This window comes from Ambystoma mexicanum, chromosome 7p (assembly GCF_040938575.1).
Source record: "Ambystoma mexicanum isolate Mex_15411 chromosome 7p, UKY_AmexF1_1, whole genome shotgun sequence".
NCBI classification, from domain to species: Eukaryota; Metazoa; Chordata; class Amphibia; order Caudata; family Ambystomatidae; genus Ambystoma; species Ambystoma mexicanum.
Genome location: NC_090939.1, coordinates 18,297,167 through 18,312,257, shown reverse-complemented (window position 1 = coordinate 18,312,257; position 15,091 = coordinate 18,297,167). Strand labels below are relative to the sequence as shown.

Sequence of the window (15,091 nt, the reverse complement as noted above, 5' to 3'; positions counted from 1 at the left end):
AATTTCCACACTGCAGAATCCTCCCTCTATCTTTTCCTTCCCATTGAATATTGTACTTTGTAGCATTACACATCACAAGCGCTTTTACGGACAAACTTGACACTGACACTGAGCAAAAGGATCCACTCTTTGTAGGGCTGGACTTAATAAGTTAATTAAGGTTATCCATCTTAGGAGTTGGCCAATGTATTAAACTTTGTTTGCTTTCCCTCCTGACAGATTTTGGGGGGAAATCTTCACTTTACCGCATTGACCGAAAAGTGACTGTACATATATTTTACATAGTATGTGTTTAAGTAGTGCTATTACTGTGTTTTCCATTTTTCACTTGTGTTTGTTCTGGGGCTAATAAACAGTGTATTTTTGATATACTACTGTCTAAGGGTAATTCTTTTCGTCCTACAATGTGTGCTCACGCAAGACCTTACATCACCCCCACTCCTCCTGTGGCTTAGCCTTGACTGCTCTACAAGCTACCGTGAATTGGTCTGGCTATCTTCCCAGAAGTGTTCCCTGTTTCACTAACAAGGGTTACCACCTAAACATCTGTTCACCAGAGCAGAGTTTAGAAATCCATTCTAACAAATAGCAAAGGAGAGAAAGATCGAAGAGACAGTCCATGCACCACAGGAAAGAGAGATAAACAGACTGGCAAAAGACCGAAGGAGAGAAAGATTGAAGAGGCGTTCCGTCCACCAGGGGAAAGAGAGATAAACAGACTGGCAAAAGACAGAAGGAGAGAAAGATTGAAGAGACATTCCATGCACAGAGGAAAGAGATAAACAGACTGGAAAAAGACAGAAGGAGAGAAAGATTTCAGAGAGAGATAAACAGACTGGCACAAGAACAAAGGAGAGAAAGATTGCAGAGACATTCCATGCACCAGAGGAAAGAGATAAACAGACTGGCAAAAGACCGAAGGAGAGAAAGATGGAAGAGACATTCCGTCCACCAGAGGAAAGAGAGACAACCAGACTGGCAAAAGACAGAAGGAGAGAAAGATTGAAGAGGCGTTCTGTGTACTTGGTTGAACTGTGCATCTGGGCAAGGGCCCTATTCTTGATAGAAACATCAGGATGGGGTATCAGAAACCAATCACTTTTTTTCTATCTGTTTGGGCAAGGGCCCCCATTGTACCTTTGCTAAGTGTATGTTTTTCTTTTGTAGTGGTAGGGACAGAACTCATGTTAGCAAAGCATTCTGGACAAAGAACTTTTCTTGTTTTCTAAGAAGTCCTGACAAGCACCATTTTATGTTGTTTTTTATATAATAGGGCTGAGAATCTTAAGCTAAGGGACAGCTTAGGCCTTTTGTTTTATAATAGGAAATATTCATCCAGAACGCCACCCTGTCCATCTCCTGATCTACCACAGACTCTTCTTCTAACACACCGTCATTGCAAAGCCCCACTCATGCCTTCACACGACCAGCCTGGGGCCTTTCTTGCAACAACCCTCAGTGCAAATCCCTTGTCATGCCCTCATAACACCAGCCTAGGCCCTCGTTTCCAACAGACCCGCAGTGTGAAGCCCCTTGCGCCACCAGCCTAGGGCCCCACTCCCAACAGCCCTCAGTGCAAAGACCCCCTCATGATTTCACACCACCAGCCTAGGGCCCCTCTTCCAACAAACCTCAGTGAAAAGCCCCCTCATGTCCTCACACCACCAGCCTAGGGCCCCTATTCCAACAACCCACAGTGCAAAGCCCCCCTCATGCCCTCACACCACCAGCCTAGGGCCCCTCTTCCAACAAGCCTCAGTGAAAAGCCCCCCTATGCCCTCACACCACCAGCCTAGGGCCTCTCTTCCAACAACCCTCAGTGCAAAGCCCCCCCTCATGCCCTCACACCACTAGCATTGGGCCTCTCTTCTAAAAGACCCTCAGTGCAAAGCACCTCACACCACCAGCCTAGGGCCCCTCTTCCAACAACCCTCAGTGCAAAGTCCCTCTCATGCCCTCACACCACCAGCCTAGTGCCTCTCTTCTAGAATACCCTCAGTGCAAAGCTTCCCTCATGCTCTCACACCAGCAGCAGGGGCCCTGCTGTAAACAGAGGGAGCACTACTTTGTTGCTCTGCCTATTCGCAATAGGTGTCTCTTTGTGGAGTCATCCAGCATGGGTGATTATCCAGCAGCATTCTCTCCACCCATGTGGTGTTGTTGTGCATTTGTATAGTGCCTTATATACCAGAGCGCTGTGGGTTGAACACCCTTGGGGACCGTAGTTTAGGTCAGTGGAGAGATTAGGGTAGCATATAGTGCTTGGGTGGACTCAGTATGTGTGCAGCTAGTGTGATGTGCGTAGAGGAGGCCGCCTTGTAATGCTAGGTGTGGTGCAGTGGTTGTGAGAGGTCAGTGGAATTTGTGCAGCAAGGTAGTTGGTCTCTGAGTCTGCATTTTGGCAGCCGTGTGGCCGGTGTAAGATATTGTGTGCAGCTCGGCTGATTAATTTGTGGGGTATAGCTGCGTTCTATCAGACTGTTGGGGTGTTCAAGGAGCAGTGTAGGTATGTGTGCAGCTGGGCCAAAATTGATTGAGGGATGTAGCTATATTGTATTGTTTGTTGGTGTGAAGTGGAGAGTCCGCATATTGGTAGGAGTGAGTGTCTGTGCTTACTGGTAGGAGGTCCCTGTTCCTAGTTACTTTCCTTCATGCCAGATCTCGCAAGCCTGCCGCCACATGCCACATAGGCCGTCCATTTGCATGCCACATAGGGCGTCCATGTGCATGCCACATAGGGCGTCCATGTGCATACTTGCGGTGCCAGCCAGTCTAGTCAGGGCTGTGAAGTGCATGGACACTTAGCAGTAGCATCAACAGAGAGTCTATAAGGGCCCCTCTCCTCCAACCCCCAATCCTCAAACAGGGAGTCCTTACAACAACAGAAAGCAGTCACATTGTCACCTTTGGCCACCCCGCCCCCTCAATGCACATCAGAAACAGCTAGGTCCTCTGAGTCCTTACCGCCACCCCGCCCCCTCAATGCACATCAGAAACAGCTAGGTCCTCTGAGTCCTTACCGCCACCCGCCCCCTCAATGCACATCAGAAACAGCTAGGTCCTCTGAGTCCTTACCGCCACCCCGCCCCCTCAATGCACATCAGAAACAGCTAGGTCCTCTGAGTCCTTACCGCCACCCCGCCCCCTCAATGCACATCAGAAACAGCTAGGTCCTCTGAGTCCTTAACGCCACCCCGCCCCCTCAATGCACATCAGAAACAGCTAGGTCCTCTGAGTCCTTACCGCCACCCCGCCCCCTCAATGCACATCAGAAACAGCTAGGTCCTCTGAGTCCTTACCTGTGTGGTTTGAAAACTGGACAGAGTTCACTGTGTCCACCTCAAATCCCAGCACCTGGAACACAAAAATTCAAGTTCAGTGGAAATGCTGGACACAGGGTTATGCAGGGCAGTTCCTAGACAATATTGCACCCAGGCTGACACCCCAGACTACGCCCCACCCTCCACGTTGCTCCTCTACTACTACCCCGTACTGCACCCCCCTAAAATCAGGAATACATTGCAAATTAAATAACATTTTATTAATTATCCCATGTGTATGTTTACAAGCAAGAGCCAATAGCTGCCCTTCAGTTGAACGCAGCGTTCAGAGGCCGCGGGAGAATGGAAGAGGAGTGTGAAAGAGAAGGTAGTTCCCAGCTTCATTAAATAAGGTTAGGTTACAAAGAGCGCCTTGAAGCTACCTCAAAACACTATAGGGGGAGACCAGATGAGTAGGCAAGTTATGAGGTGAAGCAGTCCTGTTGTCATGTGATCCAAGTAACTACACAAAGTTAACAATACCTGGCCAATTGTGTGAGGCCATGAGCATTTAATGGGATGCCTAGTTTATGGCGAGAGTACCTAAATATAGGATTGTAATATCTAGACTATAGAATTAATAAGGCACATGCTGCACAATGGTGGTAGTTCGTGGGCACATGTTACCCTCTGGGTAATAGCTGCATGCCATGCAAGATGGATGGCTCATGTTCGCCATGCTGGCTTTGGGAAAGGGGCAATGCCATGCGCCAGGCCGGACCCCCTGGCGGCGCCTACTAGGCCCTTCTTCATTCTGAGGGTCATGACTCGAGTACCACCAGTGGGTAAAAAATAGCATTAATACAGAGCTTAGAAGTGGCTCATCTACATGAAGCTCTATAAACATCAGAAAATTACATTAATAACATGCGCATGTTTTAATTATATGATGCAAGTCCAGTGCCGACATCTGGAAAAGCCCAGCAAACTGTGCTAGTTGCTTTTGATGAATGGCAAAGCTAGAAAAGGACCAGTCAACAATGGAAGTTCCTTACTGGAACAGGTTCCATGATAACACATCCTAGCAAAGCCCAACAAATGACAATGACTTGTTGAACTTATTGTAACACTAGGCACCAGAAGCGTTACTGGGGGGTGGGGGGGCTTAGGGGCTAAAAACCCAGGTCTTTTGGTTGTAGCCCCGGACAGAAGCTATGGGGTTACAACCAAAAAGCTAGCTAGACCCGAGTCCTGACAGTCCCGATATTAGCGAAGCCCCAAATCTTTTCCAGACCTAGAAACACCCCTGCCTGGCACATCGCTAAGGTACATGTGATCTCAATACCTACAGTAGCAACAAACAACCTTTTTCACGTAACACACGTCAAAACTGTTGGCTCCTGAAGGAGGACTGAGAGACCAACATAGCCCTGGTGCCAAACTATAGGTTAGGTTGCTACCATTCTCCCTATGTGTTCATGCTGGGGAGGTGGCAGGATGTCAGTGCTTCTGAAGGAGGACTGAGATCCCACCACTGATGCCAAACTATAGGTTAGGTTTCTACCATTCTCCCTATGTGTTCATGCTGGGGAGGTGGCAGGATGTCAGTGCTCCCGAAGGAGGACTGAGATCCCACCACTGATGCCAAACTATAGGTTAGGTTGCTACCATTCTCCCTATGTGTTCATGCTGGGGAGGTGGCAGGATGTCAGTGCTCCCGAAGGAGGACTGAGATCCCAACACTGATGCCAAACTATAGGTTAGGTTGCTACCATTCTCCCTATGTGTTCATGCTTGGGAGGTGGCAGGATGTCAGTGCTCCCGAAGGAGGACTGAGATCCCACCACTGATGCCAAACTATAGGTTAGGTTTCTACCACTCTCCCTATGTGTTCATGCTGGGGAGGTGGCAGGATGTCAGTGCTCCCGAAGGAGGACTGAGATCCCACCACTGATGCCAAACTATAGGTTAGGTTGCTACCATTCTCCCTATGTGCTCATGCTGGGGAGGTGGCAGGATGTCAGTGCTCCCGAAGGAGGACTGAGATCCCACCACTGATACCAAACTATAGGTTAGGTTGGCTACCATGCTCCCTATGTGTTCATGCTTGGGAGGTGGCAGGATGTCAGTGCTCCTGAAGGAGGACTGAGATCCCACCACTGATACCAAACTATAGGTTAGGTTGGCTACCATGCTCCCTATGTGTTCATGCTTGGGAGGTGGCAGGATGTCAGTGCTCCTGAAGGAGGACTGAGATCCCACCACTGATACCAAACTATAGGTTAGGTTGGCTATCATTCTCCCTATGTGTTCATGCTTTGGCTATCATTCTCCCTATGTGTTCATGCTTTGGAGGTGGCAGGATCTCAGTGCTCCAGAAGGAGGACTGAGATCCCACCATGGCCCTGATGCTAAACTATAGGCTAGGTTGGCTATCATTCTCCCTATGTGTTCATGCTTTGGAGGTGGCAGGATCTCAGTGCTCCAGAAGGAGGACTGAGATCCCACCATGGCCCTGATGCTAAACTATAGGTTAGGTTGGCTACCATTCTCCCTATGTTTTCATGCTTGGGAGGTGGCAGGATCTCAGTGCTCCTGAAGGAGGACTGAGAGAGCAACATAGCCCTGGTGCCAAACTATAGGTTAGGTTGGCTACCATTCTCCCTACAAGCATCGACAGAGAACAGTCAGTCTTCATTAGGGGGAGACCGGCATCTGTTCATATCATGCACATCATAGACCCTATCGATGTTATGCACATGGGCGCGTTCCCCATCAGATCTCATCGCCCTGGATACGGGGTAACATTGGATGCAAGAGGGCGGGCCAGGGGAAATCCCATACCCAAAAATGGAAAAGTCCAGAAATGTCACAAAGAACAGTTTTATTCAACAGAAAGTTAGCCTATCGTACCCAGCAATTGATTCGCTAGCTATGCTTCTGAACTAGCATGTTGTTACTATCTTTGACCTATTAGCTAAACTGCTTCTGTACTAGCCTATTGTTACTATCTTTGACCTATTAACTAAACTGCTTCTGTACTAGCCTTTTGTTATCAGCACCAGAGTCTACGTATTGTTCCTCACGCAATACATTCCTGATTGGAATTGCCATGCTATCCCTACTGTAATATTGCAATTACCTACTGTCTATTGCTGAACCTGCACAGGGCATATTACCACCAATACATTCACTCCAATGCATCAATCCAGACCACACATGTCAGCACCCCCATCTGAACGCACCGCACTCCACCTCACTATCCTTTTTATAATACTCACCACTCGCGCGCTCTGGCCAAACAGCGGCATGTTTCGCACGCACAGAGAACTCCTGCCTTCACCAGACCCCAGACAAGCCCCTGCTAGGCAAAACACCCAGCTAAGCATTCACACCATCAACTACAAGGCCCAGCCCTTGCTCCACCACAGGCTCCCTAGACTCAGAGCTTGCACCAAATCACACCCCATGATGCACCGTAGTACTCCACCAGATACCACTTACCTCAGAAACCTCAAACTCAGCTCCCGGACCTTCACTGCTTCAACCCACACACACCATTCTACCCACCAGCTTCCTAACCCCCTTCTTCACACCCATCACACGACGCACAACCCCAAACCCCCCTTCCTCCCTGCCGACCACTCACCACTTACCCTAGACCTAACTCTAGCACTAGTGCCCATCAACCACCCGTTAAATCCTACACTAAACTCAAATGCGCACTCATCAACGCTCCCTCCCAGCTCATGTACTGGAGATCAATGACCTCTTCACCACTCACAACCTTTACATACTTGCAATCACCGAAACATGGCTCTATGAAGCATCAGGCCCATCCATCTCCCTTGCTCTCCCTAAGGCTATACTATCCTTAGACAGGACCGAAAAACCTCCAAACCAACAGTGGGATAACCACGCTGATCTCCTCACTGCCAAACTGTCACTCTCCCCAAACTCCACCATCAACAACTTTATTACCTATAGGCCACCAGGTTCCCCAACTGACTTCCAAAAACACCTCCTCCAAACCTTAGGAAACAACCTAAAAAGCTCAACCAAATCCATCTTACTAGGTGCTCTTAACCTAGGCCTGCATGACCCGAAGGACAAAACGGCCGCCTCATTAGCCAAGGAGCTATCCAATGTTGGGTTTCAACACAAAATCACCTCTTCTACTCACTGCGAAAGCAGATCCATTGACGGGATTGCAGACCACAACTGCTCCACTTCCATTACTAACATCTCAGAACTCCCCTTGACTGACCACCACTGTATCCACTTCTCCATTCCCACACTCCCTACTCGCAAGGTGCTCTTATATGCCCCACCGGCTAAAGTCAGAAGCTCTAAAAAAAACGTACCAAAATCAACATCACACCTCTTCTCGACATCCCTGAACTTAAACATCCCTCCTTCAACGACACCATCTCGATTGCCAACACTTATGCTCATGCCCTCACCCAAGCCATTGAGGCCACAGCACCATTAGAAGAAAAAAAAGAAAAGGAATCAATGCATTCTAATGTTTGGTTCACGGAAGAACTGTCCATGTTACGTACAAGTAAACGCCAAGCTCTAACAAAGTGGCAATCCTCGCATGATCAATCCTCTCTAGATGAATTCAGAAAAACATCATCCTCGTACAAAAAAGCCATATTCCTAGCTAACTCAGAATTATTCAATCAAAGGATCTCTAAATCCAAAGAAATATTGACGATTTTCAAAGATCTCATCACCCCTGCTTCATGTCCTGATGAAATCATCAAAAACGAAACCTGGTGCTCCAAAATACAGGCCGCTCTAATAAACAAAGTCAAGATGCTCCAAGGAAAAATATCTACACAACGGAAAACCCTTCTCAATCTAGGTGCCTCACCCCCATCCACTCCACCCAACCTGATCAACCAAACCCCTCTCTTCCTATTTAGGAATGTCACCGAGACAGAAGTCAAGGACCTCTTCAAACACATCAAACCCTCCACATGTAAAGGGGCATCTGCCCCCCGACCATCATTAAAGAATGTGCAGATTCTCTGGTCCCCATCATCACAGCTTTTATTAATGCCTCATTCACTTCCAGTATTGTCCCACAAAGCCTAAAAGAAGCCTGGGTTCGCCCACTCTTAAAAAAAACCTACTCTGGACCCTGCCTGCCCTAACAACGACCGCCCAATCACCACTGTCCCCTTTCTCCTCAAAATTCTTGACAAAGCCGCCCACATCCAAATCCACCAATACCTGGAATCCAATGCCATCCTAGGACGCAGGCAATCAGGCTTCCGCAAAGGCCATGGCACAGAAACTGCACTCCTAGACTTAAAAAACCAAATCACTAAAATGATGGACAAAGGCAATCCAGCACTCCTGCTCCTCCTTGATCTCTCCGCAGCATTTGATCTCGTTGACCATGACATCCTCACATCCCATCTATCTAATGCGGCCCACTTCTCTGATAAAGCTTCCTCCTGGATATCCTCCTTCTCAGAAGGAAGGGCTAAGGTGGTGTACTGGGTTCTTGCCAATGCAGCCCCCACCACCATCAACTGTGGAGTCCCCCAGGGTTCATGTACCGCAGCCACTCTCTACAACCTGTTCACCAAGCCTGAATTATTTTAATAAGTCTTCTGCATGCACGTACATTCTGAGTTCAGAAATTTCTTTGCGATTCCACCTAAGGAAAATATATTTCAGTCCAATTTGATTATGATTCTTGAGGCGTGGGCTAACTAAATTAAATACATGTCCTTATCACATGGCAACATACACTGGGCCAATCAAAGCAATGAGGAGGAATCCAGTGGGTGCAGTATGTGAAGAAAACCGGTCACATTAAATGAAGCTGCATGGGTGGAGTTTATGGAGTATTTAAACTTCAAGACGGGAAGTTGGGCGAGTTGTTGGGAAAGCAGCAAAGGAAGAGAGCCTGTCCGACATGAGAAGAAGTGATTGGGGTTCCACCTGGGTGTAACCGGTGGGAATTCTCCTTAAGAAGGCCTTTTCCAGAAGGAGCTGAATGCAGTAGCCTTTTCCAAGGCAGCACCAGATTGCCTGGGAGGGATTTGGGAGCATGCAGACAGTCAGAAAGGAAGAGCTTGCCTGCCGGCGTTGCCTCAAGCTGTTGAGGCCCTTACCTGTCTTGGGCTTTTAAAAGACAAACCAAAAGCGAGTACAATAAATGTACTTAAGTCCCAGATAGCCATTCAAAGTGTTTTGGGGAACCATTTTACCAGCTGCGTCACTAAATGGGGATTAAGCCTGTAAATGAAACTTTGCTGGGTGCGGAATTATGAGTCTGATACAATGTTGGCATGTTGGTTGGCAGAGAAGTTTATTTAAGTGCAAAAAGGAAAAGTAAATATATCTTACCCTATTTTAAGAGAGGGTTCCCTGCCACAACTAAAAGTACTATGGAGTCTGTTGAGATTCCCAAAATAAAGAGTCCACAGTCCTGTGTCAGAAACCTATTTCCTTTGCTTACATTAAATACTAAACTAAAGACATGGTGAATCTCCAAAGGTTCCACTGTGAGATTGTACCCCGAGGGAATGCTTCCTTTCCCCAGGCTGCAATCTCCAAGAGTTCCACTGTGAGATTGTACCCCGAGGGAATGCTTCCTTTCCCCAGGCTGCAATCTCCAAAGGGAATGTCTCCCTTCCCCAGGCTGCAATCTCCAAGAGTTCCACTGTGAGATTGTACCCCGAGGGAATGCCTCCTTTCCCCAGGCTGCAATCTCCAAGAGTTCCACTGTGAGATTGTACCCCGAGGGAATGACTTCCTTCCCCAGGCTGCAATCTCCAAGAGTTCCACTGTGAGATTGTACCCCGAGGGAATGCCTCCCTCCCCCAGGCTGCAATCTCCAAGAGTTCCACTGTGAGATTGTACCCCGAGGGAATGCCTCCCTCCCCCAGGCTGCAATCTCCAAGAGTTCCACTGTGAGATTGTACCCCGAGGGAATGCTTCCTTTCACCAGGCTGCAATCTCCAAGAGTTCCACTGTGAGATTGTACCCCGAGGGAATGCCTCCCTCCCCCAGGCTGCAATCTCCAAGAGTTCCACTGTGAGATTGTACCCCGAGGGAATGCCTCCCTCCCCCAGGCTGCAATCTCCAAGAGTTCCACTGTGAGATTGTACCCCGAGGGAATGCCTCCCTCCCCCAGGCTGCAATCTCCAAGAGTTCCACTGTGAGATTGTACCCCGAGGGAATGCTTCCTTTCCCCAGGCTGCAATCTCCAAGAGTTCCACTGTGAGATTGTACCCCGAGGGAATGCTTCCTTTCCCCAGGCTGCAATCTCCAAGAGTTCCACTGTGAGATTGTACCCCGAGGGAATGCCTCCCTTCCCCGGACTGCAAACTCCATGAGTTCCACTGTGAAACTGAATCCCCAGGGAATGCCTCCCTTCCCTAGGCGGCAATGTCGTTTAGAGGAAAACCCAACGTTCTGGGATTAAAAATTCTCAAAACACAGTTCAATGAAACATCAGCATTCCTCATTACCCACAGTTGTCTTCACTGTTGGTTTCTTCCTGGTTAGGCGTTATGTCTTGCTTTTTCCCTTATTCCTGTCTTGTGAGCCTGGGTGCTGTGCATGCTTGCAGAATGCTTGACTATGGAATGGTCTGAGAGTGTAGGTGTGTGAGTGTTCTCTGAAAGGCAGGTGGAAATGAGCTGCTGGACTGAATGAGTGCCAGTGATGTCTCCTATGTATTTGGATACCTGAAGATCCTACTGTACTTACCTGCCGGTATCCAAGTAAAGAAGATGCCTACCACAGCCTTGCCTACCTGTGCCGTCATCAAGGACCCATCCTTTCCCTGGTCCTTCGTGTACTGCTTTCCTTAATCTTCTCGACCAGGAGGATGACTCCATCCCCTCTGGTCTTCCGTTCACAATGTTAGGGGGATGTCTTCCTCTCCCTCCCCCTAACCTTTCTCAGGTTTTGGTAGGTTATGCTTAGGGATGAATGAGGTCCATGTGGGGTTCATGTTATGCCCCCTAAGTGAATAAAACCAGGGAAGTCACCCACTGGAGTCTGCATTAGGAAACATCACCATTATCAACTGTGCAGTACATAGCTGCCTCAGACGGGCCTACCCAGAGATAGGCAAGGGGGCCACAAAGCATTTTGAAATGGGCCCCCATGAAGCCAGACTCCTCTTCATCCGGCACTGGACCGATAGCCATAAATATTAAGTGAAAAGGCGTGGGAAGCTGGAGGGGAAATAATAGCAGGAGATTGCCGAGGGGTGGCTGGAGGGAGTGCCTAGTCCAGTGAGATCCGTCTTGCACAGTACTAAATCTGTACCCTAAAGCTTCCAGGTGGATGCAAGAGCTGTCCGAAATTGGAGTTTGGCAATTTACAACCAGAGGGGAGTCGCCCTCTGATATGAGACTATACTGAGTCCTACCCAGATTACCAGTCTCGGAGATCTAGAGGTTTGTGAAATAGAAGTGGACTGTTTGGCACTACGGTGTAGGCCTTGCAGGCATGTGTGAGACTATTGCAAAGGCACATAGGGTAGGAATGTGGCCTAGAGTGAAAGCCTGGCCAGAGCTCTGCCCAGAAGACATGGAAGCGTACATGGGCAGAAGAGGGGCCGACACTGCCTCTGTTCAGCCTGCACCACAGACTGCACCCGACTTGCTCGAGGCATATCTAGTGGGGTGATCAAAGGCACCGGGTAACTCTCAGAGAAAGTGGGTGATGGGCCCGGGCGGAGGCATGAGGAGTATCCCCTTCTCCCTCACCCACTTAGTTCCCGTCTCAGGACCGAGGACAGCCACAGCAGCCCACTGTCCCTCGGAGGGAGACAGCGCCTATGCTTGAGAAAACAGAAGAGGGACTCTCCTTCCCCAAAGGAAAGAGCTCTGTGTGCTTCCAGGGCACAACGCTCTGCAGGCGCTGCCCCTTTAAGAGATTTGCTTCTTTGTCGTGGACATCAAACATCCACTAAGACAGGGACCCCCAACCTTTCATCAAATGGAGAGGTGAGCAGCATCAGCATCCTGTTGGTAGAAAAATGATTCCAACCAAAATGATACTTTAAAGAAACTTAATACTGCTTAGAGTCTGTTGGGGGTCGCCTGCCATGGTCATCCGGCAGGCGCCCCTGGGCGCTATCTCTGCTAGCGCCGTGCAGGCCCACCATGTGTGGGGTGGGGGCCTGCCATGGACATCCGGCATGGCCCCGGGTGCCATGGGCCTCGGCACCCTGGCGTGGGGTCACAGCCTGCCAGGCCTCTGACTGAGGGGACCTCGGCTGCCATCCTGGCATGCGGGTTCCTCAGTGTCTGGGCGTGCAGGCATGTGCCTCCACGTGTAGGCCTGGGGCCTACATTGATAATGAGACACGGACTCAGTCGTTCCTCTTTGGGAGTCTGCAGCCGCTCTGTCTCACGTGCCTGCAGGAGCTCCTTTTATTAGCTTGGGCCATGACACAGTCATGGCCCCTCTTAAAGGGGCAACACACGTGGGAGGAACACATCCCCTTAAAGGGGCAATGCACATTGGGAGGGTCACCCGTAACAGAGTCTACGCTAATGAGCAGGAATTCCCAGTAATCTTGATCAATTGGAACTCTGCTCCAGATAATCTACAAGGGCCTTTAACTTCATTTCAGCCCAATGTGTTTACAGGGAATGTTTAGTCTATGAAGTGGCAGGCAGGATGTCTGTAGAGACTCGGGACCAGCAAAACTGTTAAAAACACGGCCACACTTCAGAAACATTACAGAGTGATTGGAGTTCTCCCATAGGAAACCTTCAGCTTATTCAGTGGGAAATGCTGCATTTTTTGTTGTTGTTGTTTTTATCAATTCAATGATTTTGCAAAGTTCTTTGATGTCGTGTTTCGTTTCCTGTTTCTTGTTTCTTGTTTCTTGCTGTATTTTAATTAAGTGGGCTTGGACAGTAAGATTGGCCATGAGTTGGAGCATTTAAAACAAAAATGACCTGTGGATGTTATAGTTCTCTCCCAAGGAATGTGTGGCTCCATTGTGGCAAATGGTGCACTTAGAAGAGCACAAGACCAGTAACACTGCCCACACTGTGGTGGGATTCAAAGATCACTTTACTGAGGTTTGGCGTGCGGTTGTCCCCCCTTATGAAAGATTTTATAAAGCACACGTCCTGTTACATTGGTGAACACATAGTTAGGAAGTGAAGAGCATTTTATTGAAGTATTTGGGTGCTTTTCCTTTGAGCTACATTGACAGAAAATCAGTCCAATAACTATTACAAATTATAAACTGTAAATTTGTTGGATTTCAATCAGATGTTATGCAAATTACTTTATGATAGACAAGTTGGCATGCATTTGTCTTATTTGCCCAGTATCCGCGTGCCAGTGGCACAGTATCAGAAAATGCCAATGTGTCTGCCAGGTCACTACACAGAGTATGCAACATTTCTGACAACTGTGCAAGGTGGCTTCAAACACAAACTTTACTACTTCAAAAATCTGCATATTGTGACGAATCGCAGGAATTTGTTCCTTCTGCGAAAGGGGGATCCCCATCACCCCGTGAGGCTAGGAAGGTGAGACTGCTCCGCAATACCCTGCGTAGGGGTAGAGGCAAGATAGACCTCACCGGGAGAGATTCCCCCTTTGGGAACAAGGATCTCCCGTTCCCAGAAGGAACTCCATAGAAGACCTGCCAAAGTAGAATCTTTTAACCTTCCTGATAACATCTGTGAAGAAAAGGCCAATATCTGTTATGGCCAACGTAAAATTAAAAACCTCCTTTCAAGCTCCAATTCTACTGAGAAGACGAGGACATGTGGAGGAGAAGAGAGTCCACAACTGAAAGCGAAAAAGGAAGCGCTACTAGCGCAGGGGAACCGTTTTACCACAGCAGATCCCAGATAAGCTGCATCAGCGAGCCCGGAGCGCCATCCAGGACAAGCGAAGCGAGGAAAAGCGGGCGAGAAATCCCCGAGATGCCAGAGAAAGAGGAAAGGAAGCTGATCCTCAACAAACAAAAAACCCTAAACACGAAAGGTAACAGGGATAATGGGACACATGGAGGAGAGTATGAGAATCATTACTGGAATACCATACTCGTCACAGTCAAGAGAGAAAACATGATTCTTTAAAGTGAGCACCCCAAATATCCTGTTCCATCTGGAAATGTCTTCCCATGTAACAGATTGTTGTTCATTTCAGTCTATTCTTGAGTTATCTGGTTATCCTTAATTTCTCTGTTCAGCTCAGGACCTATTGCAGGATGCTTTTCTGTGCTACTACGAAGTGGGAGCCGGCCCGAAAAGCCCGCAATGGGGCCCCTGTCTGCCCCCTGTCCACCACCAGAACGCTCCCGCATCCTGCTCCCCTGTGATGTCTGCTGTACCCCCATCCCCATCCGGGTCACTCGTGATGTCCTCTGATCCCCCCACCCCTTTCCTGGTCCCTGTGATGTTCTCTGTACCCCCCACTCCCTTCCCGGTCTACTGTGATGTTCTCTGTACCCCCCACCCCCTACCTTGTCCCCCGTGATGTCCTCTGTACCCCCCACCCCCTTCCTGGTCTCCCATGATGTCCTCTGTACCCCCAACCCCCTTCCTTGTCCCCCGTGATGTCCTCTAAAGCCCCCACCCCCTTCCTGATCCCCTGTGATGTCCTCTGTAACCCCCACCCCCTTCCTGGTCCCCCGTGATGTCCTATGTACCCCCCACTCCCTTACTGGTCCCCCGCAATGTCCTCTATAGCACCCACGCCCTTCCAGGTCCCCTGTAATGTCCTCTGTACCCCCCTTTTCTGGCCCCACATGTTGTCCGCCCCCCACCCTGCTTGACTGATCTCCTTCTCCTCCCCCTTACCTCCACCCCCCCCTT

The 15,091-nt window shown here is 49.0% G+C and overlaps 1 protein-coding gene across 1 annotated transcript in view; it reads right to left on the bottom strand.

Annotated features, from left to right (window-relative positions):
• The window catches only part of PDXK (pyridoxal kinase), a 664,932-nt gene that overhangs the window by 316,893 nt on the left and 332,948 nt on the right, over positions 1-15,091 (bottom strand). Inside the window, exon 2 of the mRNA XM_069635674.1 lies at positions 3,300-3,354. Within this exon, the coding sequence (XP_069491775.1) occupies positions 3,300-3,354 (55 nt within the window). The remainder of the gene's footprint in view (positions 1-3,299; positions 3,355-15,091) is intronic.